Raw genomic sequence first — 27,314 nt, forward strand, 5'->3', positions numbered from 1 at the left:
ATTATAATGATGGCCTACCAAAAGACAAAAGGCCTCCTGCGGGAAAGGGGGCTGGGATTAGAAATAAAAAATACAATAAAAATATAGGACAAAACACACATCACGACAAGAGAGACCTAAAACAACAACATAGTATGGTAGCAGCACAAAATATGGTACAAATATTATTGGGCGCAGACAACAGCAAGAAGGTAGAGACAACAATACATCACATGAAGCAGCCACAACTGTCAGTAACTGTTCTGGTCATTGAGTGATATCTTCTTGTTATATGAGGTTTAACTGCGGTTGGCATCCAATTTGTTGCATTACTGCCACCTACTAGACTGGAGTACAACTCCATTTTACTTTACTTGAAAAAGACAAATTAACTATATAAATACCCTACCATCTAACGCTATACACACCAATTTCAAAATTATATAAAATAAAATGAACACCCCCCTACTCCACTAATTAAATGTATTTATTCCTACCTCATGCCATCACCCTGAAAGGATGAGACATCACCACTTAACACATCCTGTAACTCTTCTGCTGTCAAGTCTCGCACACCCAATTACCTCTCTGCAGCTGCCACCACAACCTCAATTTTCGGAGACTTCTGATCCATCCCTGCAGTACCATTAATAACCATTTTTATAAATGCTAAAAATCCAATCTTACTGAAACGTATTTCACTTTTTGGCCTATCCCTCTTTACTGGTATATCTTTACTACTCTCACCACTCCTCCCCCTTAACCCATCTTCCTCTACATTCTTCACTGCCTCAGCATATGACATCTTCTGCTCTACTCTAACCCTGGAAACCTCAACCTGCCTCTCTCGCACAGGAAATGTCTGATTCCCAGCTCAATGGGCACCCCTACAATTAACACATTCCACTACTTTCCTCAATACTACACATTCCTTTGTCTCATGCCCTTCTGCACATTTCTCACACCTTGGACCCTCCCTCCTACACACTGCTGCCACATGTCCATAAGCTTGACACAAGTAACTTCTTAATGTATTCGGCACATATGCTCGTACATGATAACTTATATATCCTAACTTCACTTTGTCAGACTCAACTTCAAAACTCAAAAGAACAGACAAAGACTCTTCTGTTTCCCCACTCTCGCCACCCTGTCTATGTCGCAAACAACAGGCATCACATACACCGGGAATCTTTGCCCTCAGCTGGTCAACGTTTATATCTACTGCTACCCCAGTTATCACTCCTTTCATTGGTGACTTTTTCTTGAGAACGAAACACTTCACTTTACTTACCCCCATTAGTTTTACTTTGAGTGCATTCTTCCTCTGCCCATCAGAAACACAAACAATTATCACTAGACCACTTCTAGTTACCCTCACCGATTTCACCCACCGTGAAACCACAAATGGATCAGCCAAAAGGCAAGAGTCCACTTTTTTCATAAACTTCACTCCTATTGTCAAAGACTCTTCTGCATACCTCGGTCTCCGATAACTTTACCGCACCTACCACCTTCGATACTTCACCCTCATTCACTTCCATTTCTCCTCCTGTCTTCAGCTCCCTCTGCTTACACTTTCTACCATTCTTCTTTGACAAACCATCTCCCGTTTTCCCACCATTTTTATCTGACTCAAACTCTTTGAATGATCTCCCAATGTATTACACTATGTAATACACTCCCACAATATTGCTTTCACCTATTCAGATCAACTTTGGAGATGAGGGGAGTGCAAACGTATTACTTTTATTATGTATTAATGTTCTATTATTTATCTATTTTCTTTCTCTGCATTGTTGGGAAGTGCCCACAAGTAAGCATTTCACTGTTAGTCTACACCTGTTGTTTACAAAGCATGTGATTAATACAATTTGATTTGGAAACATAGGCATATGTGTTGGGGCCTTGCCTTGTAATTCAGGGTCAAACTCAAGCCCCTCTGCCTGCAATGAGGATGAAATGTCTTTATGCAGTGCCTCTTGATAATAAAACTGATATGCAAAGACCCGTCAAACATGGTTTTCTGTGGACCCGTCTTTGTAGTGTGGGTACCAGTCTTTCTAGCTAATATTCTACTCCTTGTCACTCCGGTCATTTGCCAAATTTAGGAGTGGCAAGGGGTGGAATGTAATAGCTGAACAGAGACAGCAACCAGGCTACCTTCTTTGGTCCTAGAACCCAGATCATCATGTCCCTCAAAGAATTTAGGGTAAATGTATTTGACCTTTCGGCCTTTCATTATATTATAAGTAACCCAGGTTTTCCATCCAACAGCATTCATTTTTTTTTTTACATGATTTTTGTAGGTTTGTGTAGGGCATATGCCCTTTCTCAATGTGCAGGCATGGAAAGCTAAATATACGGATGATAATAAAACTCTTTATATGTGATTTGATGATACCATTAGTCCCCTCCTGTTGAGTGGGGTGGAGACGAAAACAGAAGCCAAGTGCAACATTTTTTTTGCTGTTGCATTTTTTCATCCGGTCACTCACTCCACTTACTGCAAAAGAAGCTAGCTAGTTGCATACAACAGCGGCATCTTCAAAGCATCGTATTACTTTCCCTGCCTGCAAATTTCCAACAGTTTCAAATGTAACTGTAGCCTATTGATAAGCAGATCGCATCAAATATTTGGTATAACTTGGACAATAATACTAGCTTCCGAACGTTGATGACGTGAGTAACGTTATTATTCATTTTGAGAACGAGAAGTCTCCCGCCATGGCGCGACGCCGCTAACAAGTTAATTGAGGGAAGTTTTGAAAGTGCTTGTTCTGCCCTTTTTGAAGAAACGTCGTTGATCAGCGCTAGAAGGACAACTATTTGCAAAGCAAGGGTGAGCAGCTAGCTACTACTGATAATTATTATTATTTTGACGTGGATGATGAATCCTAATTCATCTATCTAAAGTTAGTTAGCCAATTTATTTTGACTTCTGCTTGCCTTTCTTTAGCTAATGTCTCCTGCACGCTGCTCCGGCTAACTTGGTTGCATTTTAGCCAAACAAACGTTAGCAAACTAGCTACTATAGTTATTGTACATTCGTCGTTTGTGTGAATTGTCAGCTAATACATGGCATTTTAACTGTGAAATTGTGTAGTTAACGGGTTTTTACTGAATATGGTTTATTCATAGATCGCTATTGAGATGGCTACCCAGCTAAGTTGGCTATCCCAACTGGTTCGACAGGCAGTTGCATTGGCCATGTGCTGTAATTCTTTCTGGTCTGTAGTTAGCAAGCTAACGTTAGTAGTTAGAGCGTCGCCTTTCAGGGTTGGTGTTTTTAAAACGGTATACCACATGTTACTGCACGATAAACACATTTGACCGACAACAATTGTTGTGATTGTGAACCCATAATAGCTCAAAGACATGTCAATTTGGTGGAGTCGAATAAGAATACTAACCATTACCATTTTAACCCACATGGTGGCAGTAACGTCAAAGTTGATAGTGACTTTATGGGAGGAAATAACCGGACTGACAGATTTGATGGTATCATAACATTTCATTGGTTGGCTACAACTATTTTGACTATGTACAAAGTTGTTTAGAAGAGATGCCTGTTGTATAATTTGCCTGCTATGTTACATTATTTAAATGTCTGTAAAATAGGCCTAAATGAGAGATTTGATCATGGAAGGGTTATTATCGATTGTGTATGATTTTCCTAGAGAGTAGGCTAATGGGACTTATTTGAAAATATTGCCTAGGTTAAGGTAAGCTACATGTCAAGCTACATAATGTCAAGATTGTGAATTTCACTATATTTCTCTAGTACAGGGATCATCAACTAGATTAAGCCCCAAGCTGATACATTTTTCTTGAGCAGATGGTCAGGGGCCTGGTACATAATTACACATGTGTAGACTGCAAATTGATTGCAACAAGCCCAAAAATGTAAAACATTTGACTAAAACTATAATAATTTCAAACCTTGCTTACATTTAAGCTCACATACACTGAGTATACAAAACATTAGGAACACCTTCCTAATATGGGGTTGCACCCACTTTTGCCCTCAGAACAGCCTCAGTTCATCGGGGCATGGACTCTTCAAAAGCGTTCCACATGGATGCTGGCTCATGTTCACTCCATTGCTTCCCAAGTCAAGTTGGCTGGTGGACCATTCTTGATGCACACAGGAAACTGTTGAGGGTGAAAAACCCAGCAGCGTTTCAGTTCTTGACACACTCAAACCGGTGTGCCTGGCAGCTACTACTGTACCGTACCCGTTCAAGGGCACTTAATTATTTTGTCTTGCCCATTCACCCTCTGAACAGCACACATACACAATCCATGTTTCAATTGTCTCAAGACTTAATAATCCTTCTTTAACCTGTCTCCTCCCCTTCATCTACAGTGATTGTAGTGTATTTCACAAGTGACATCAATAAGGGATCATGGCATTCACCTGGTCAGTTTATCATGTAAAGAGCAGGTGTCCTTAATGTTTTGGACACTCAGTGTATATCTCTAGTATGTGAGGGAATACTTTGGACAGATTTCCTACATTTAAATAACTTGGATTTGATTTGCTGGTGTTTTTACATCTTATGTCCAACAATACAAATATAAATATATATATATATATATATTTATTTATTTATTTATTTATTTATTTTTAAAGCCCAGAACTTGGGAGGCCAAATAAAATTAACCAGGGAACCCTGCTCTGTCTAGTACACCCAATAGGACACGTTTAATAGCTTTGTCATTTCACAGGTTCTTTTTCCTTGTAAGATCAACATTGCGGGTGAAGACTGCACAAGGTCATGCCAATACAATACATTAATGTTGAATGTTCATATCTCCCGTGTGATTGAGGTTGAAGTAAGAATTGCAGTAAAAATATAAAACAATTGCTTAGGCCTACTTAACACAAATCTTGCTGGATGTTGAATTCCCTTGATATGCCAATCTTATTTTACATTAGTGCATAATCAGTTTATATACTGTCAGGTCCATATTTATTGGCACTCTTGATAAAGATGAGCAAAAAGACTAATACAATTACTAGCTATATTGTATGCTCAATATTTTTTATATATAAAATGTAACCTTTTAACTAGGCAAGTCAGTTAAGAACACGTTCTTATTTACCATGACGGCCAAACCCGGACGATGCTGGGCCAATTGCGCGCAGCCCTATGGGACTCCCAATCATGGCCGGATGGGAGTTAAATGGGGAAGTTATTTTGTGTAATAATACAATTGCCAAGAAAAAGTGATTTTGTTTAACAAGTAAAACAAATCTAAAAAAGATGGGGGTCAAAATGATTGGCACCCTGTTTTCAATACTCTAGCACCCTCCCCTAACGACACTGAGCCTTTTTCTCAAATGTTTTGAGATTGGAGAACACATTGGGAGGGATCATAGACCGTTCCTCCATAAAGAATCCTTCCAGATCCTTGATATCATTCGTCTGCACTTATGGACTGCCCTCTTCAATTCAAACCACAGGTTTTCAATGGGCTTCAAGTCCAGAGACTGTAATTAACTATATCTTTCTGGATATTGATTAGTGCTCTGGGTTATTGTCTTCCTGAAAGATTCACTTGCAGCCAAGTGTTTGCCTCCTGGCAGAGGCAACCAGGTTTTTGGCTAAGATGTCCTGGTATTTAGTACAATTCATGATGCCGTTGACCTTAACAAGGGCACAACAGTGGTGGGTTTGGCGTCGAAAAACAGAAGCATATGCAGAAAAGTACCTCATACCTACGGTAACATATGGGGGTGTAGCTTTGATGTTATGGGGCTATTTTGCTTCCACTGGTCCTTGGGCCCTTGTTAAGGTCAAAGGCATCATTAACTTTATTTTACCCAGGACAAGGTGAGGTATTGAAAACAGGAGTACCAATTTTTATTCCCTGAACCATTGTGCAGTGCCCTAATGTAAACCAGGCACCACCTTGGCAAAATTCAGATTGGCCTATTCATATTCAATTGACAGTTTCTATTAACTGAGATCCCGCTAACGGGATCGATATGACAACAGCCAGTGACAGTGCAGGGCGCCAAATTCAAACAGAAATCTCATAATTAAAATTCCTCAAACATACAAGTATCTTATACCATTTTAAAGATAATCTTGTTGTTAATCCCACCACAGTGTCCAATTTCAAAAAGCCTTTACAGCGAAAGCACCACAAACGATTATGTTAGGTCACCGCCAAGTCACGGAAAAACACAGCCATTTTTCCAGCCAAAGAGAGGAGTCACAAAAGCATAAATAGAGATAAAATTAATTACTAACCTTGGATCTTCATCAGATGACACTCATAGGACTTCATGTTACACAATACATGTATGTTGTGTTCGATAAAGTGCATATTTATATCCAAAAATAAAAATGTTACATTGGCGTGTTATGTTCAGTAGTTCCAAAACATGCAGTGATTTTGCAGAGAAGCCACATCAATTTACAGAAATACTCATAATAAACATTGATAAGAGATACAACTATTATACATAGAACTTTAGATAAACTTCTCCTTAATGCAACCACTGTGTCAGATTTCAGGAAAACTTTACGGAAAAAGCACACCATGCAATAATCTGAGTATGGCGCGCCGAGACCAAAACAGCCAAAGAGAGAGACGCCATGTTGTGGAGTCAACAGAAGTCAGAAATAGCATTATAAATATTCACTTACCTTTGATGATCTTCATCAGAATGGACTCCCAGGTATTCCAGTTCCACAATAAATGTTTGATTAGTTTGATAAAGTTCATAATTTATGTCCAAATACCTCCTTTTGTTAGCCCGTTCAGCCCTGTAATCTAAATTCATGACGCACGAGCAGACAAAGTAAAAAAGTTCCGTTACAGTCCGTAGAAACATGTCAAACGAAGTATAGAATCAATCTTTAGGATGTTTTTAACATAAATCTTCAATAATCTTCCAACCGGAGAATTCCTTTGTCTGTAGAAATGCAATGGAACGCAAGCTAACTATCACGTGAACTCGTGAGACTGCGCTCATGGCTGCTCATCGGCCCCCCTTCACAGTAGAAGCATCAAACAAGGTTCTAAAGACTGTTGACATCTAGTGGAAGCCTTAGGAAGTGCAATATGACCATATCCCACTGTCTTCAATAGGGGATGAGTTGAAAACCTACAAGCCTCAGATTTCCCACTTCCTGTTTTGATTTTTTTCTCAGGTTTCTGCCTGCCATATGAGTTCTGTTATACTCACAGACATCATTCAAACAGTTTTAGAAGCTTCAGAGTGTTTTCTATCCAAATATACTAATACTATTAATATCTTAGCTTCTGGGACTGAGTAGCAGGCAGTTTACTCGGGGCACCTTATTCATCCAAGCTACTCAATACTGCACCCAGCCATAAGAAGTTAAATGATCAGTCGGTGTATTGAGTAGTTTTAGATGAGAACTGATTTAGTTCTTGTTAAACAGCTGTAAAGATCAATTTGATACATGGTGCAATATTCATTCAACCTGGTAAGGAGCGATCAATAACACTGTTCCTTTTATGCATTCTACTAGTTAATACATGTTTTGATTAATGTAGGCTACTCAACATTTTTATCTGGGCATTCCTAATGCGATAGAACATGCTCTGACTCGTGTTGTCTACTCAACCAATGTTATCAGTATGGAACAAATCAACTCGGCTGTGATTAAAATATGTATTCCCTCAGTACATGAAGTTATTTTCGACCTTTACTTCAACACCAATTACTGGTTTTGATTAGAGGTCGACCGATTAATCGGAATGGCCGATTTTAATTAGGGCCGATTTCAAGTTTTCGTAACAATCGGTAATCGACATTTTTGGATGCCTGCCGATTATATTGCAATCCACTAGGAGACTGTGTGGCAGGCTGACCACCTGTTATGCGAGTGCAGACAGCAAGGAGCCATGGTAAGTTGCTAGCTAGCATTAAACTTATCTTATAAAAAAACAATCTTAACATAACTAGTGATTGATATTTCTAGTTTAACTAGCTTGTCCTGCTTTGCATATAATCAATGCGGTGCCTGAAATTGTGTCACTTCTCTTGCGTTTTGTGTAAGCAGAGTCGGGGTATATGCAGCAGTTTGGGTCGCCTGGCTCGACGCGAACTGTGTGAAGACCATTTCTTCTTAACAAAGACCGTAATTAATTTTACATAATTATGACATAGCATTGAATGTTGTGCAATGTAACCGCAAAATTCAGACTTAGGGTTGCCACCCGTTCGATAAAATACGCAACGGTTCCGTATTTCACTGAAAGAATAAACATTTTGTTTTCGAAACGATAGTTTCTGGATTTTACCATATTAACTTCTTGGTGACGAGGCAGTATTTTCACGTCCGGATGAAATGCATGCCCAAATTCAACTGCCTGCTACTCATCCCCAGAAGATAATAAATGCATATTATTAGTAGATTTGGATAGAAAACACCACTGAAGTTTCTAAAACTGTTTGAATCATGTCTGTGAGTATAACATAACTTATTTAGCAGGAGAAACCCTGAGGACAAACCATTCAGATTTTTTAAATTTTAAATTCACTCTATTCAATGGGTTTTCATTGGGAATCCAGATTTCTAAGGGACCTTCTTGCAGTTCCTACCGCTTCCACTGGATGTCACCAGTCTTTAGAAATTGGTTGAGGTTTTTCCTTTATGAAATGAAGAAGTACGGCCATCTTGAACGAGGATCACTTGAAGTGTACTGTTAGATAGAGGCGCGAGACCAGAAAGCTAGCTACAGTTTGTTTTCCTCCTGTATTGAACAAAGATCATCCGTCTTCAATTTTATCGATTATTTACGTAAAAAAAATACCTAAAGTTGTATTACAAAAGTAGTTTAAAATGCTTTGGCAAAGTTTACAGGTAACTTTTGAGATATCTTGTAGTCACGTTGCGCAAGTTGGAACAGGGATTTTTCTGGATCAAACGCACCAAATAAATGGACATTTTGGATATATATCGACGGAATTAATCGAACAAAAGGACCATTTGTGATGTTTATGGGACATATTGGAGTGCTAACAAAAGAAGCTCGTCAAAGGTAAGGCATGAAATATATTTTTATTTCTACGTTTTGTGTTGTGCCCGCAGGGTTGAAATATGCTTTCTCTCTTTGTTTATGGAGGTGCTACCTTCAGATAACAGCATGTTTTGCTTTCGATGAAAAGCCTTTTTGAAATCTGACATGTTGGCTCTATTCACAACAAGTGTAGCTTTAATTTGGTATCTTACATGTGTGATTTCATGAAAGTTTCATTTTTATAGTAATTTGGCGCTCTGCATTTTCACTGGCTTTTGGCCAGGTGGGACGCAAGTCCCACATATCCCAGAGAGGTTAATGACATAAGCTCGTATTTCTGTGTGTTTATTATATTATAATTAAGTCTATGATTTGATATTTGATAGAGCAGTCTGAGTAGTGGTAGGCAGCAGCAGGCTCCTAAGCATTCATTCAAACCGCCCTTTCCTGCGTGTGCCAGCAGCTTTTCGCAATGCTTGAAGCACAGCGCTGTTTGACTTCAAGCCTATAAACTCCCGAGATTAGGCTGGCAATACTAAAGTGCCTACAAGAACTTCCAGTAGTCAAAGGTATATGAAATACAAATGTTATAGAACCTAAAACTTTTTACCTGGGAATATTGAAGACTCATGTTAAAAGGAACCACCAGCTTTCATATGTTCTCATGTTCTGAGCAAGGAACTTCAATGTTAGCTTTTTTTACATGGCACATATTGCACATTTACTTTCTTCTCCAACACTGTGTTTTTGCATTATTTAAACCAAATTGAACGTTTCATTATATTTGAGACTAAATTGATTTTATTTATGTATTACGTTAAAATAAGAGTAATGTTCATTCAGTTTTGTTGTAATTGACATTTATTATAATAATCTGACTATCTATCTATCTATATCTCGTCAGATTAATCGGTGTCGGCTTTTTTTGGTCCTCCAATAATTGTTATCGCCGTTGGAAAATCACGGTCGGTCGACCTCTAGTTTTGATTGAATAATACAATCAAAATTAAAGGAGAAGTTGGCTTTTTACAACCAAATCTCTATCGTTAGTGTAAATGGCATGTTATTGAAGGGTCCAGACATGTTTTTTTTTTGCCATTTCACTTGTTTTAGAGAATCTTACCTCAACCAGCAAGTCAGCTGATAACTTAGTGGTAAGAGCGTTGGGCCAGAAATTCGAATGGTCGCCAGTTTGAATCCCTGAGCTGACAAGGTGCAACATTTGTCGGTGCCCTAATTGGTTTAGGATTGCCATTGATAATGGCAGATCCTGGCTGCGACCCCACTCTCCGAGAATGTCTATGGGGGAGTTGGGATATGCATAAACACATTTCCAAATCATAGATGCCTGTAATGCACAAATGTACATTTGTGAAATACGACAAATATAAGCACCCACCTTTATCATTATAATGATAAAGTCCTTATCCTGGTTGTGCAGTACAGGGGCTCTGAAAACATACAAATATTTCCTTTTAGAAACTGAAAAGCTCTCATTATAGTGATGCAGGTCTTTAGACATATGAATTTGTCATTCCGAACTTTATCTGCAAGGTGCGACTCAATCTGCATTTGTTCATGTTTTTTTCAGAGCCCTGTACAGCACAACAAGGATGACGAAGTGACTCGCCGGGTTGGGGTAAGTTTCTCAAAAAAAATCGCAAAAAAAAAGTGTCTGGATCCTTCCTACCATTTACATATCATTTACATAAAGTTTCGATTTGGTAAAAGGTTTAAAAAAATATTTTAAAAAAGGTAATTTCTCCTTCAATGTGCCCAACGACTTATTTGCTGAGTATTTTTGATTTTATTGTTATCAACGTTTCTCAATGGCACTGTGTCCAAAATCCAGAATTTAATCTACTGACTTCTTTTCTTAGACTCATTGGACCTTGACATTTATGATTTGTTGGATGGACATTGATAGTTGATGGAAGACGGAATACTTTGACAACGTCAAAATGTGTTCAATCCCTGGGCTCCCAACACCAGGTTCAAAAGTTTCAGTTCTCATAACAAGGGTGAACTGCAATCCCCAATGTGATATTGTGGAGCTATGGGGCAATTTTGATCAAGAGCGAAAAATTGCCTATCAACACCTGCGAAAAGACATTCAGTTTCCCAGAGAAACCTTTCGTGAGTTGGAGGGAAATCCTGGAGATGTGTGCCTGGTTCAGATATATGAAACTTGGTATAGGGTACGCATAGTCTCAAGAAATGGCTCAAGTTACAATGTGTTCCTAATTGACGAAGGGCGAATGCTTGGTGTCACCACTAGCATGTTGGCTTGGGGTCAGAAAGAGTTTTTCCACCTACCCCCTGAGGTAGAATTCTGTGTTCTCTCCAATGTGTTGCCCGTGTCACCTGAGAACAGGTGGTCTCCAGTGGCCTTAGAATTTCTGAAATCCCTCTGCGGAAAGACGGTTGATGCATGTGTCCAGGACATCTTGGTGCCCCATAGAACCTTCCTCCTGGATGTGCCCTGCGTATCTAGACAGATGCACGAAATGGGGTTTGCTAAGAAGCTGAGCACCGATAAGTTCAAGCTCTACGTTTCAAAGTCATTGCAGAGTGGGGCTTCAAACTCTACAGAATATCCACAGAAGTCCTCTGTGAGAAATGACCCACTAGAGACCCGTGAGCAAATTGAGAAGCAGCAGCACTACATGTATCCAGAGCTGCAAACGGAAACCGTAGAGACGGTCATTGTCACGGAGGTAACCAACCCACTGCGCGTCTTCTGTCAGTTGAAGGTGTTTTCTCAAGAGTTGAAGAAACTAACGGAGCAGATTACACAACACTATGAAGGACGAGTGGAAACGGGCATCACCAGACCCGAAACATTGGGTTCCCCATGTGCCTCAAGAGCAAGTGACGGAAGATGGTATCGGTCTATGTTACAACATGTCTTTCCAGCCAATAATGTGGTTGAAGTGCTCCATGTCGACTATGGGAAGAAACAGTTTGTCCAAGTGGAGAACATCAGACCACTGGCCACAGAGTTCTTCAGAATGCCTGTTGTCACATACGTCTGCTCCCTCCACGGCGTCATCGACAAAGGCGTTGGATGGACGGCTGCCCAGATTGAATATCTGAAATCCCTACTTCTGAACAGGACTGTGATCGCCAAGTTCGAGTACCAGAGTCTGTCAGAGGGAGTCCACTACGTAACACTCTATGGGAATGAAAACACAAACATCAACAAACTGTTTGGCACAAAGGAGAGATGTTTGCTGGACTCTGAGAAGGTGCATGGAGATTATGCTGTTCGCAACAACTGTGCAAGTCCTCCACATCCAGATGGAATCAAATTTCAGGAAACTGCACCACCAAACTCTGGTGATCCCATGGAAATTAAGGCTAAATATCATGCCGAAGATCTCCCTCTGAATTCTTCACATGTGGCAGTTGTACAACATGTGGAGAACCCTTCAGAATTCTGGATTCATACACAGATGTATGCAGATGCATTTAATCAAATGATGAATGATCTTGCTGATTTGTACAGCAACCCAGTCAGTGCAGGAGTTGTCGAATGTCCAAAAGTTGGCCTTTATTGTGCTGCCAGATCACAAGATAACTCTTTTTACAGGGCGACTGTGTCTGAAGTCACTGGGAACAAGGCCAGGGTCTTCTTTTTTGACTACGGAAACACAGAGATGATTGACTGGTTCAATCTAGGAGTCCTTCCTGACAAGTTTAAAGAGTTGCCAGCACTTGCACTAAAGTGTAGGCTGGCCGGTATTAGACCAAAAGAGGAGAAATGGAGCCGAAATGCTACAGACTTCTTCACAAAATCAATCGCAGACAAGATCCTGGATGTACACGTAACTGCAAAGTCTCATGGTGCTTACATTGTTCAACTGATGGATTCCTCTGCACATGGAGAGCGAGATGTCAGTAAGCTGCTTTGCAATGCTGGCTATGCAGAGAAGGGCGACACAAGTAAGACCCCTCACAAGGCCTCTTCAAGGCCTATCATCGCCCCCACAACACAGAGCCCACGTGCCATTCCTTATGATGTGTTCAAGGCAAGTGTTGGCCCTCAAGGATTGTCCACCAGTGATTCCACTGTCAAAGAGTCCAGAACTGCCTTCAAGGAATACCTGTTTCCAATAGGAAGTTCAGTTGAAGCCAATGTGTCTTACATTGAGAGTCCAAATGACTTTTGGTGCCAACTAGCACAAAATTCGAATCATCTAAAATGGCTCATGCAAGACATACAGCAGCATTATGCTGACACTGAGTTTGGGCAACCTGTGGAACCTGCCTGTGTTGCCCGCCACCCAGACAACGGAATGTGGTACAGAGCCCTGGTCATTCAGAAGCATGCAACACTGCACGTTGATGTGCTGTTCATAGACTATGGTCAGACAAAAACAGTCTCCCTGCAAGACTTACGCCGCATAGATCCCAACTTCATGCAACTTAAAGGTCAAGCCTTTCGTTGCAGCTTGTACAACCTTATCCTCCCTACTTCTCACACCACTGAATGGCCTGAAGATGCCATTAGACAGTTCCACGACTTTGTGGACACCGCAGCATCCGACCACAGGGTCTTGAAGTGCACCATATATGCTGTCATGTACAATGCCCAGAAAGTGGTATTCAATGTGGTGGATCTGGAAACACCCTTTCAGAGTGTCTGCAACTTGATGGTTCAGAAAGGACTGGCAAACCGTGCACCTGCCAAAAAAGTCCCTTCCTCCCCTTTCCGGTTGGACACCTACTACTACTCCACTCACAACATCAAAACGGGGAGTGAAGAAGAGGTCAGTGTGACAAGTGTGAAAAATGTCAATCACTTCTACTGCCAGTTGAAAAGGAATGCAGATACAGTTAAAGGACTTGCAGAGACCATCAACACGCTTTGTCGCCAGTTGGAGATCACCAACTGTCCCCAAACTTTTGGAACTGTGTGCTTTGCGAAATACACGGACGGAGAGTGGTACAGAGGGCAGATCAAGTCTAGAAATCCAACAATCCTGGTGCACTTTGTGGATTATGGCGACACATTGGAAGTAATAAAATCAGATCTGCTTCCCATTCCCATTGAGGCCAGTGAGATCATGTCTGTGCCTGTACAAGCTGTCCAGTGTGGGCTTTCTGATATCCCCGGAGAGGTTACAAGTGAGGTGAACGGCTGGTTTGAGACCAGTATGACTGACCGGAACTTCAGGGCTCTTGTGGTGGCAAAAGACCCTGGGGGCAAGTTGCTGGTTGAGCTCTATGACAGGAAAATGCAAGTGAATGCAAAGATAAAGGAGAAGTTCAACCTTGAGATGCACAGAGAGGAGCAAGTGGTACACCGAAGCAGGAGACCACATGATGGAACCAGCAGCCACACATCAGCTCTTGAGGCCAAACCTCTGTCTACAACTAAAGAGGTGTTACAAAAAACCGACGAGGACACCCAAAAGTTTGAGAAACTCCCTCGAGCACCCTACACAACATATCAAAAACGGGTACCTTTGAGGAGACCTAATGAGCGAGTTTGTTCAGAGGCCAGGAAACAACCAGAAAAACCAATTCCTCAGGTGGAAACTAAAGGCCCACAAGCGCCAAAGCCATCCCTCAGTGAACCACAAAAGGAGATTGAAGTTCCCAAAGCAAAGGTGAAAGATCTTCCAAAACTCTCAGACCTGCCCTCAAAATCCATAAATCCAGGCATGGTAGCCGATGTCTTTGTCTCACATTGCAATAGTCCACAGAGTTTCTTTGTACAGTTGATCAAGGAGGAAGATGACATTTATTCCATTGTGGAGAAACTCAATGTTGAACAGTCAACTGCTGCAACCATTCACACTAAGGACTTGAGTCAAGGAGACTTGGTCAATGCAGAGTTTCCAGATGATTCGTCATGGTACCGTGCAGTTGTAAGTGAAATACTGGGAAACGAAACAGCTCTTGTTGAGTTCATAGACTTTGGAAATACAGCAACAGTTTCAGTCTCCAAGATATGTCAACTCGACAAACACTTCCTTGAAATTCCCAGGTTCAGTATTCACTGCTTCCTAAGTGGAGTGACAACAGTCGGAAACCAAGCAGAACTGAATCCGGAAGTTGTGTCCAACTTCAAAGAGAAAGTTGGTTTAAACGGTAACAAACGGTTAGGGTGCATGTTCATGAAACAGTCTGGATCTTTTTGGGAGGTTGGCCTAGTGCACGGCAGCAAAGCAATCACATGCAACATATCTCCCTGCAGCGCAACAGCCTCGTCTGATGTGATACATGAGACATCAGAAGGCTCCAACCAAGAGGCAGAAGAGCCCCAACAAAGCCTTTCTGCTAGAATTGTGCCACCAGAGATGAGCACTTTGGTCGACGTTAAGACTGCTCGTTATAGTAAGCCTGACATTTCAGAGGGACAGACCGTAGAAGTCTATGCCTCTACTATAAATGGACCTCAGTCCTTTTGGTGTCAATCTGCTGAATCAGACAAACTTGATAAGATCACTGAAGTTGTTGCAGACGCTGGGAATGCTGTGGCATCAACGTTAATTGACATGGAAACCCTGTGCACTGGAAGCCCTTGCATTGCTCTATTTGTGGACGATGAACAGTGGTACCGTGCAGAAGTCCTAAGGAAAGATGGAGATGCCCTATCCATTCTCTTTGTGGACTATGGAAATGAGTCTACAGTCAATCTGAAAGCTGTGAGGCCAATGCCAACTGTGCTCATTGACACTCCCCCACAGGCGTTCCAGTGTCAGCTTGAAGGGTTTGATTATTCACAAGGATCCTGGCATGACACTGCTGCTGACCAGTTATCAGAACTCATAAAAGACAAACTTCTACACCTGACAGTTATGAGAGTATCCAGTCAAAAGCGGGGTGGGATCACATGTTTCCTCAAGGTGAAATGCGAGGAAGAAATGATAAATGACACTATGAAGCTGTACTGGAAGAGCTCTATTGACAAAGTAACGTCTGAAGACGAAGACAAGTCCGATCCTACAGGAGTTGCAATGTCAGGTGACACGCCTTCACTGGTAGGTGAATTTAAGTTGGTTGAGGAAGCGGCAGCAGTGCCCAACTCAAGTCCCGAAGAGCCATATAAAAAAGTCAGAGAGCATGACACAGACTATGCTTTGGCCCATAGTGAAACTCATGAGTTATTGGATGAGGACAAATGCACAGACATTTCTGATGAGCAACAGGACAGCTCAGTACTCACCCAAGCAACAGATGAAGGTCATGCAGAGGATGTGGATCTGATAAGTTTCCAAGTAGATGCAGACTGTTTTGATCACCTTGGTAACACTGAGTCAATTGACGATGACAAAGAGGAAGAAAAACAGTCTTACACAAATGAGATCCAAGAATCCATGACCGCCATACAGGTTCTGAGTGCAAAGACACCCAACGAAGGGATAGAGACTAAGTCCATTCCCATAATCATCATCTGTGAGGAACCAAGTGACGCAGGACTCGAATGTGTCTCAGAGAGTGGAGTCTCATGTGAGGCTCAAGTGGCAACCTCCCAAGGGAACAAAGACATCTTGGTTTCAAGGACTAAAAAGGACACATTGGAAGTAGACAAAGACGAAAGTGGGAGTGTATCAGTACTGGAAAAAGCCTTCAGTCTGGATGACTCAGAGTCACGTCTGTACTTCGACGAACACTTTGACCAGACTTCTCTTTCAATCATCTACCAAGGTCAAGACGACATCTATGAGGAAGTTTTCAAACTCTGTGCTGAGCCTGTCGCCGAGAGTGCAAAGTCAGAACATGCTGTCACAGAGGAGTCAGAGACCAAAGATGAGGAACTGGAGACCTTGGCTTTGGAGTTGGAGACCAAAAAAGAGGAATCTGGAATCCGAGATGAGGATGTAAACATCTCTGCTGTTGTAGCTGAGTCTGGTGAGTTCTACACGTTATTTACTATTTGAACTTTGCATTCTTTTCTATCAAATTTGAGTACTTATTACATTTTAAATTTGTCATTTGGCAGATACTCATAACCAGAGCGACGTGCAGTAGAGTACATACATTTTTTGTACTTTATGGTACGTATTACACTGGGTGTGTTAGTTTAATATTGAAAGGTTTAGCTTTTTTTGTGTGTCTGTTTTAGAGTTTGGTAAACTTCAGAGAGTTGAGCTAACTGTTCCAGTTGGGTCATCATCCTGTGTCGTTTGGTCCTCTGCTAAGAAGAGTTGGTGTAAAGCAAAGATTTTGAAGATCTTTGAGGACTCCATAAAGGTAAGCAAGCTCCCCCACACCCTGTGTTTAAAAACGACCAACTGATGTGTGAGACGTATCACTGCATATATTTGTATCTGCAATATAACCCTGAGCTGTTATCTGGAAAATATATATTTTTTAAACGCTAGGTTCTGCTGCTGGATCACGACACTGAAATGATAGTAGACCCACACAATATATTTGAGCCGTTGTCTTCAGAAACAGAAGAGGTTTGTAACAAGGAATGTTTCTCCCTCCATCTTCACATGACAAAGATTTCCTATAGAGATAATGGCCTTTTCATTGTTATGTTTGTTAATTTGAGCATCATATGTTTACACTTTGAACTTGACCAGAGCGGTGACTTCGATACAGCATCGTCGAATGCTGGGTCAGAACGTGGTAAGCATGTCTCAGATCTCTTAAAGACGTAGTGTTTTGATATGACTCAAAGGATTAATCTTGATATAGAACACAGTGACGTGAAAGTTTCTTGCACTATTTTGGAGTCTTATCCCAGGTTTGCTATCATACAGATCATGAAGACACAGATGACAGTGACAACACCGTTGCAGGAGATGACCTGAGCAAGGCTGCCTCAGAGGTAGGTGTAATTGTAAACTTTTTGTATCGATTCTATGCATTTTCTCTGTTTTTAAAATGGAGTCATTGTAAAATGTATTTTATAGGGCTTTCTGGTGTATCTCGACACTGAGATTGTAGATCCGTGCAAAAACGTTGTTGTAGTGTGCAAAACCAGGGCGTGTTTTGTAACAAGATGTTAATACATTGCTTTTCCCATTTTTCCTCCACATGAGAATGATTTCCTGTTACTCACAATTAAACTCCAGCATGCTCTATCGCAGGTCCAGGATGACTCTACTCTAGCTGATGTTTGTGCACCATTAGATGAATCTAGTGGTGAGTGGTATTTCATAATTCTGTAGTTCATAGGTTTTAATCTAATGCAGTACATGACACATCAGCAAAGATTGTATGATGTTGATTCTCAGTCTTAATTTATGCCGGTGTACTGAAGACACATGAAAGTGGAACATTGCTAGAGCCCATTTTGCCAACTTTGATCATTTGACAGGTTTAGCTAAATGCAAACAACCAAAAAAGTACTGTTTCTGAACATGATCAATGCCTTTGCAGATGTGATTTCAGAACAGCTAGTTGATACTGAACCAGCAACTGATGTAGAAGTTGTATCCCGTGTTCCCACACAGGATAATAAGGTAAGAAGTTGGTTGTAATAAGTGACATTCACATTGTCGTCATAAAACGGAACTATGAATACTCTTAATATTCGGTTACATTTTTAGGATGATGACGTGCTTGAGGAAGACTCATGTCTTAGAGAAGTGACTTCATGTCCCATTGGAGACGGTTTAGGTATGTGATCACATCTGATTTGATTGGTGTCAGACAAATCCATACATGGACAAATGCACTCTTATTGTTTGTTGATTTTAAACGATGAACGTAAGTATCCTTTACAGTTACATCCACAGATGATGGTGCTGAGATTAAGAAAGCAACCTGTGCAGATGGTATATCAAGTGCTACCCCGCAGGAAAGGGTAAGCATATTTGTAGTGGTAGAGAGGAGTTGTTGCGTTGTTTTTTTGTATCCACTTTGATTGGGACACTTTTGATATTCTGTTCATTTTTAGGACGACCTTCTAGGGGAATCAAAGTCTAGTCCTGATGAAGACTGTTTAGGTTTGTGATGACATTTTGTGGATTCAGGCTGTAGTATTTCTGTGTAGTTATTGATGCCAATGTAAATGCCTTTTGTAGTGTCCACAGAACAGAGAACTGATGCTCAAGAGGCAATTGTTGTGGAGGTTACATCCAGTGCTCCCACACAGGACAAGGTAACAGAACTCTTCAAATCGAATTCTATTCGTGACCTACATACTCTACAGAAGGTATAAAAGGTCTAGTGAAATGTTTGTGTGCTAGTGCCCTCATTGCAGTACATTTTGTTTTATATACACGGCTCAAAAAAATAAAGGGAACACTGAAATAACATCCTAGATCTGAATGAAATATTCTTATTAAATACTTTTTTCTTTACATAGTTGAATGTGCTGACAAAAATCACACAAATTATCAATGGAAATCAAATTTATCAACCCATGGAGGTCTGGATTTGGAGTGACACTCAAAATTAAAGTGGAAAACCACACTACAGGCTGATCCAACTTTGATGTAATGTCCTTAAAACAAGTCAATGAGGCTCAGTAGTGTGTGTGGCCTCCACGTGCCTGTATGACCTCCCTACAACGCCTGGGCATGCTCCTGATGAGGTGGCGGATGGTCTCCTGAGGGATCTCCTCCCAGACCTGGACTAAAGCATCCGCCAACTCCTGGACAGTCTGTGGTGCAATGTGGCGTTGGTGGATGGAGCGAGACATGATGTCCTAGATGTGCTCAATTGGATTCAGGTCTGGGGAACGGGCGGGCCAGTCCATAGCATCAATGCCTTCCTCTTGCAGGAACTGCTGACACACTCCAGCCACATGAGGTCTAGCATTGTCTTGCATTAGGAGGAACCCAGGGCCAACCGCACCAGCATATGGTCTCACAAGGGGTCTGAGGATCTCATCTCGGTACCTATTGGCAGTCAGGCTACCTCTGGTGAGCACATGGAGGGCTGTGCGGCCCCCCAAATAAATGCCACCCCACACCATGACTGACCCACAGCCAAACCGGTCATGCTGGAGGATGTTGCAGGCAGCCGAACATTCTCCACGGCGTATCCAGACTGTCACATCTGTCACGTGCTCAGTGTGAACCTGCTTTCATCTGTGAAGAGCACTGGGCGCCAGTGGTGAATTTGCCAACCTTGGTGTTCTCTGGCAAATGCCAAACGTCCTGCACGGTGTTGGGCTGTAAGCACAACCCCCACCTGTGGACGTCAAAAGTGACCAAAACATCAGCCAGGAAGCATAGGAACTGAGAAGTGGTCTGTCGTCCCCACCTGCAGAACCACTCCTTAATTGGGGGTGTCTTGCTAAATGCCTATAATTTCCACTTGTTGTCTATTCCATTTGCACAACAGCATGTAAAATGTATTGTCAGTCAGTATTGCTTCCTAAGTGGACAGTTTGATTTCACAGAAGTGTGATTGACTTGGAGTTAAATTGTGTTGTTTAAGTGTTCCCTTTATTTTTTTGAGCAGTGTATATATAAAAGGGTTGTTTCTTTTTTAGGACCCTGTCTTTCAAAGATAATTTGTAAAATCCAAATAATTCACATATCTTCATTGTAAAGGGTTAAACACTGTTTCCCCATAAACAATTAATGAACATGCACCTGTGGAACGGTCGTTAAGACACTAACAGCTTACAGACGGTACGCAATTAAGGTCACAGTTATGAACACTTAGGACATTAAAACAGACCTTTCTACTGACTCTGGAAAAATACCAAAAGAAAGATGCCCAGGGTCCCTGCTCATCTGCGTGAACGTGCCTTTGGCATGCTGCAAGGAGGCATGAGGACTGCAGATGTGACCAGTCTGTGCTGTGTCCGTGCTGTGAGACGCCTAAGACGGCGCTATAGGGAGAGGGGATGGACAGCTGATCGTCCTCGCAGTGGCAGACCATGTGTAACAACACCTGCATAGGATAAGATGCATCATCAGAGCACGCAACAGAACATTGTACTGTCTACACTCGGTTTTTTATTAAATACATTTGAATCAGAACTAAAGTTTTGTTGCTAAGGATTCCACGACGTGGTTAGCCTTCACGACTGGGACTGCAATTTGTGTTCCATTTTTTTGCATGGATTCCGCGAGTGCTAGCTCGCTGTACTACAGACACTTGTCGTCGTGAGAAAGACTCATTGTTATCTTTTTGTAAAACAACTGGTTGCAGTGTAGAGCCTACCTGGATTCCAAGGAGAGCCTGAGGGAAATCAACTAGTACCAACAGTTTTACGCTATGGAGGAACAACATACTCCATCATGGAAAGATTCAACTACCTCACAAAAGAACTTTAACACGAAAAATAAAAAACAATTTATCTACAGACACGGACGATTAACTTACCGTTGATGTAGAGGCTAGTGCTCTGGCTGGAATCCATGCAGCACTGGAAATGTTTTGTGAGGAGGTATCTGGGCTGAGGGGGAGTTTGGAGTTTAGCCAGAGTGAAATTCTCATGCTCCAAGGAGAGAACAAGGCACTGACAGCCAAGGTAAAAATCCACAATTCCAACATGGATTGTCTACTCAAGGAAAATGGGGTGATGGAGTCACTACTAGACATACAAAGTCGTAGAATACGTGAAAATGTAATTTTTTCTGGGATTCGTATAATGAGATTCCTTCTGGGATTCCAATAATCCAGAGGGCGCGATCAGAGAATTCATGCAATCTTCCTTGAAACTTCCTATAGAGACTGCAAACAGTGGCTTTCCACCGAGTACACAGACTTGGAGCTTGGAGCAGCAAGACCAAGGGTCCCTGACCGATCATCGAAAAATTTGAACACAACCAACAAAGGGAGCTGATCAAAAGCAGGGGAAGAGAGCTTAAAGGGACCAAATTTGGTCTCAATGACCAATTTCCAAGGGAGATAAACAAACGTCGTAAGATACTGTATCCAGTACAAAGGCAACAGAGGGAGAAGGGTAAGCCTGCCTTTCTCATTGTGGACAAACTCTTTATAGGTGGACAGCTATTCTGCGACAGCTGCATAACACCATTGCTGTACAAAATTCTACAGGGACTTCAGGTTATGAGAAAAGAAAGTATGGGAACTGTAAAAATATCTGAACACTGAAGTGAATATGAACACACACGTACTCAATTACATGCTCGCTTCCATACACATATACACACACACCTGATCTCGCTCTCTTCTCTCTCTCGCTCTTCTCTCTTTTCTCTATTCTCCCTCTCTATTGTCGAACTGTTTTATAATTTAATGTGTTTTGTTTGTCTAATTTTTTAAATGTATTTTTTCTACAAGTTTATATATATATTTAAAACAATCAAGAGGAAGGTATCAGAATAGGGGCATTGAGGATATAACATATTGCACGGAATACATTTGTACTGTAGTGAAGCCGTCTCTAGAGTAATGCAAGGTCTCTTTCATGATCATGTGAAATGTCAATTGCTATGGAAATACTGGGATTTGTTTTTCGATGATGTTAAATGTAATTATGATGCAACTATGTCGGTGATACGATATGGATTACAATTGTCATGAATATTAAGGCTATACGCACTACATGTTACACACATAGACACTCAATCATGCAAATTGGCGAAGTTATTATTTATTTGGACATAACACATTATAGTCTTACTCTTATACAGGCATCGTACACACTCACTAAATCACATCCAATATCATAAACATCAACCTACTCAGATTTACTACACACATATCTTGTCTCAATTTTCTAACATCTGTGGCGTTGGCTCACAGGCAAACAGGCAAGGTAATAAAACAAATATTACTAGAACCTTTTACTTGAAGTCTAAATATCAGACATTTGAAAGCTCTAAATTTGACCACCATAATACCTCTGATGGCAGCAACTTTTACTGATGGCAGTAATAATACCTCTGATGGCAACAACCCAGCAGCAGGACCGCTACCTCCGCCTTTGTGCAAGGAGGAGCAGGAGGAGCACTGCCAGAGCCCTGCAAAATGACCTACAGCAGGCCACAAATGTGCATGTGTCTGCTCAAACGGTCAGAAACAGACTCCATGAGGGTGGTATGAGGGCCCGACGTCCACAGGTGGGGGTTGTGCTTACAGCCCAACACCGTGCAGGACGTTTGGCATTTGCCAGAGAACACCAAGATTGGCAAATTCGCCACTGGCGCCCTGAGCTCTTCACAGATGAAAGCAGGTTCACACTGAGCACATGTGACAGACGTGACAGTCTGGAGATGCCGTGGAGAACGTTCTGCTGCATGCAACATCCTCCAGCATGACCGGTTTGGCGGTGGGTCAGTCATGGTGTGGGGTGGTATTTCTTTGGGGGGCCGCACAGCCCCCCATGTGCTCACCAGAGGTAGCCTGACTGCCATTAGGTACCAAGATGAGATCCTCAGACCCCTTGTGAGACCATATGCTGGTGCGGTTGGCCCTGGGTTCCTCCTAATGCAAGACAATGCTAGACCTCATGTGGCTGGAGTGTGTCAGCAGTTCCTGCAAGAGGAAGGCATTGATGCTATTTACTGGCCCGTCCGTTCCCCAGACCTGAATCCAATTGAGCACATCTGGGACATCATGTCTCGCTCCATCCACCAGCGCCACGTTGCACCACAGACTGTCCAGGAGTTGGCGGATGCTTTAGTCCAGGTCTGGGAGGAGATCCCTCAGGAGACCATCCGCCACCTCATCAGGAGCATGCCCAGGTGTTGTAGGGAGGTCGTGGAGGCCACACACACTTTTGACTTGTTTTAAGGACATTACATCAAAGTTGGATCAGCCTGTAGTGTGGTTTTCCACTTTAATTTAGTGTGACTCCAAATCCAGACCTCCATGCGTTGATAAATTTGATTTCCATTGATAATTTGTGATTTTGTTGTCAGCACATTCAAATTTGTAAAGAAAAAGTATTTAATAAGAATAATTCATTCAGATCTAGGATGTTATTTTAGTGTTCCCTTTATTTTTTTGAGCAGTGTATACACACACACACACACACACACACACAGCAAAAAAAAGTTATTTGAGTTGTAGTAGAGGGGAATCTTAACGTTTTCTGCAACAAACTTTCACTAATATTATTCTGTGCCATTTTAGGATGATCTGCTCTGTCATGAAGAAGTCTGTTCAGGTATAAGATTTCTCTTCACACAACAGACTTCCATCACTAACTCAGACATTTTTTTCAATTGTGGGTTGACTGTTTGTGTTTAGTGACTTGTTGACGTGAGTTGTCAGTGTAAATGTCTTTAGATTGTGCAGAACAGTTTGCTGAGATTGAAGAGGTGACCGATGTGGAAGTAGTATCCAGTGCTGCTACACAGGACAAGGTAACAGAACTGCTGAGTAACACTGGAGGGAGGGGTGCTTCTTCACAGTGAGTACGTTAACATGCACACTAATATTTCAATATTAAACTGATTATGGCAGTAGTCAAATTATGAAATAGTCATGTAAACACCTTCTACTGCTTCTCGTAAGGTCAAAATCGAAGTTGGCATACGTTGATTAAAACACCTGGTTTTCTGAGCAATATTTACAATTGTTAACTTTAATCGTTGTTCCAGCTGTGTATTTGATCTGCGCATGTGTTAGCATCAGCCAAGTGAGCCTCCCGCTTTAGCGCGTGTAGAAGTGTGTTCAGAACAACAATGTATGCGTCTTAGTTTTCACATACAAACTGTCCAAACTCTGAGTCAAATATGCTTCCCAAAAATAACATGTTCACTGTGGTACATTTGTTTTGAGGAGTGATTCTTATAATTTCTTTTTTCATTTATCAGTGACATCAGGTAGCCTGATTCCATGTAAACAGGATTATTAGGGACATCGTTCTTCTTGAAAGCATGCTAACATTTTAATTAAACTATTATAATAATCTGACTATCCATAATCACATTATTGTGTGCATGTAACCGCACTCATTGTCTGAACTTTGAATGACACTAATGATTTTCTATTCAATTTAAGAATGATGTGCAGCTTGAGCAAGAGATGTCTTTTCCTGGCGAAGACTCTGCAGGTATGTGTTCATATCTTCGGGATCCATAGTTACTAGTTGGTCAATAATACTGTCTGATAAAACAGGCCAATGATAAAGGGATAACTTTTTAAAAATTAATTGCTGACACTCATTTGGTATTTTATTAGGATCCCCATTAGCTGTTACAGAAGCAGCAGCTACTCTTCCTGAGTTACACATGAAACATGACATAATATAGAACATTAATAGACAAGGACAGAACTACATCAATTTAAAAATGGCTTACATAGCCTACATGTCAATACATACACACAAACTAGTCTCGGTCAAATGGGGGAGAGGCGTTGTGCCGTGAGGGGTTGCTTTATCTGTTGTTTTTTGAAACCAGGTTTGCTGTTCATTTGAGCAATATGAGTTGGGAGTTCCATGCAATAACGGCTTTATATAATACTGTACACTTTATTGAATTTGTTCTGGATTTGGGGTCTGTGAAAAGACTCCTGGTGGGGTAAGTGTCTGTGTCAGAACTGTGTTTAAGTTGACTAAGCTAACAATTTGGAATTTTCAAAACATTGTTTCTTATAAAGATAAGTGATGCAGTCAGTCTTTCCTCAACTCTTAGCCAAGAGAGACTGGCATACATAGTATTGATATTAGCCCTCCGATTACAATGACGAGCAAGACATGCTCTGTTCTGGGCCAGCTGCAGCTTTATGTCTTTCATTGCAGCACTCGACCACATGACACTACGATAATCAAGATAAGACAAAACTAGAGCCTGCAGGACTTGCTTTGTGGAGTGTCAATAAAGCAGAGCATCTCTTTATTGATTACAGACCTCTCCCCATCTTTACAGCCATTGAATCTCTTTTGACCATGACTGTTTACAATCTAAGGTAACGCCAAGTAATTTAGTCTCTTCAACTTGTTCAACTGCCAAACCATTCATTACCAGATTCAGCTGAGGTCTAGAATTTAGGAAGTTATTTGTACCAAGTACAATGCTCTTATTTGAAGAGATGTTCAGGACATGTTTATTACTGGCTACACATTTCAAAACAGAATGCAACTCTTAAAGTGTTTCAGTGACTTCATTAGCTGTGGTTGCTGAGAGTCCTTTCGGTGCCTTTTGGCAAACTCCAAGTGGGCTGTCGTGCCTTTTTACTAAGTATTGGCTTTTGTTTGGCCACTACCATAAAGGCCTGATTGGTGGAGTGCTGCAGAGATGGTTGTCCTTCTGGAGGTTCTCCCATCTCCACAAAGGAACTCTGGAGCTCTGTCAGTGACCATTGGCTTCTTGATCACCTCCCTGACCAAGGCCCTTCTCCCCCGATTGCTCAGTTTGGTCGGGCGGCCAGCTCTAAGAGTCTTGGGGGTTTCAAACTTCCTGTTTAAAAATTGAGGCCACTGTGTTCTTGGGGACTTTCAATGTTACAGAATTGTTTTGGTACCCTTCCCCAGATCTTTCCCTTGACACAATCCTGTCTTGGAGCTCTATGGACAATTCCTTTGACCACATGGCTTGGATTTTGCTCTGACATGCACTGTCAACTGTGTCAACACACACTCTTTGTTTATTGCCAGTGGCAGGTCATTGGTGAAAAGAATAGAGGGCCTAGAGCTCAATGATATGATAAACCATTCGTAACCAGGAAAAACAGGATATTTGTATTTCTGATTTTCTCATCACATCTCTCTGCCCTCACCTTTCTCCCATACAGAAGTTGTGATGTCACAGGTGACTCATCTCTCCCTGAGAGTGGAGGAGAACTCCGATGATGACGTCATCTTTGTGTCAGAGATTCGTACCACCCAGGAACAAAGCCAGTCCAGTGACTAGTGTTGTTGTGAGGGCACACATTCAGTTCTATTCCATGTTGTAATCTGGGATGTTAAATCAATCTGTTCAGTGGCATTTTGTTTGCATTCTGTGTCCAGTTTATTTGGTCATTTGCGTTGCTTCTTTATTTAGCTGTAAGCATCCATCTTTACCTCATTTGGCTCAAGATCAGAAATACCCCAGAGGGTATACTATAAAGCATGTTCATCGAGTTAGCCAGAACTAGCTATTGATTATAAAAGTGAAATTTAGATGTTTTAGTTGGCTGAATCAATTAGACTATGCCTATTAGTTAGCTAACTCGTAATCATGCCTTGTAGTATATTACTGTCTATACCAAGTTTAGAAAAATTGACAATCTTTGAAATATGTATTCTAAATGGAACTCCTTTCAGCCTAGTGTATTTATGGAACACTGCACAATTGATGTGTTTAGTTTGAGTAATTTTGCCCAAGTTCTATATATTTCCATATTCAATTATTGGACACTTTCACAAGATGGTTGTTCCTGTAAAGAAAGGTGGTGTTCTGAATGTTTTGTTTTGTTTACACAATACATCATCTTGCACTTCCTTCCACGCGTCGTTCTTTGTCCTACCAGCAGCTATGACTAAAAACAATCTTGCA

At 41.4% G+C, this 27,314-nt stretch overlaps 1 protein-coding gene across 4 annotated transcripts; it reads left to right on the top strand.

The window, feature by feature from the left end:
• The first annotated feature begins 2,439 nt into the window (after positions 1–2,439).
• Positions 2,440–27,260, top strand: tdrd6a (tudor domain containing 6a). 4 transcript variants are annotated; one of them, XM_021600940.3, is made up of 17 exons: positions 2,440–2,821; positions 10,580–10,627; positions 10,869–16,851; positions 17,066–17,193; positions 17,325–17,405; positions 17,532–17,577; positions 17,712–17,779; positions 18,042–18,096; positions 18,334–18,416; positions 18,504–18,573; positions 18,681–18,760; positions 18,854–18,902; positions 18,981–19,057; positions 23,962–23,995; positions 24,118–24,241; positions 24,835–24,886; positions 26,569–27,260. In XM_021600940.3, the coding sequence occupies exons 3-17, from the start codon at positions 10,950–10,952 to the stop codon at positions 26,575–26,577; spliced, it is 6,858 nt and encodes a 2,285-aa protein (XP_021456615.2). In that variant the 5' UTR covers positions 2,440–2,821; positions 10,580–10,627; positions 10,869–10,949; the 3' UTR covers positions 26,578–27,260. The 4 variants fall into 4 exon arrangements, with proteins under 4 accessions (XP_021456615.2, XP_021456614.2, XP_090089250.1 ...); XM_021600939.3 differs by having other exon boundaries at positions 24,118–24,194; XM_090233124.1 differs by lacking the exon at positions 2,440–2,821 and adding an exon at positions 7,277–9,009.
• Positions 27,261–27,314: the final 54 nt, after the last annotated feature.

The sequence above is a fragment of the Oncorhynchus mykiss genome, chromosome 4 (genome assembly GCF_057628025.1).
Source record: "Oncorhynchus mykiss isolate SJ-2025 chromosome 4, ASM5762802v1, whole genome shotgun sequence".
Classification (NCBI taxonomy): Eukaryota; Metazoa; Chordata; class Actinopteri; order Salmoniformes; family Salmonidae; genus Oncorhynchus; species Oncorhynchus mykiss.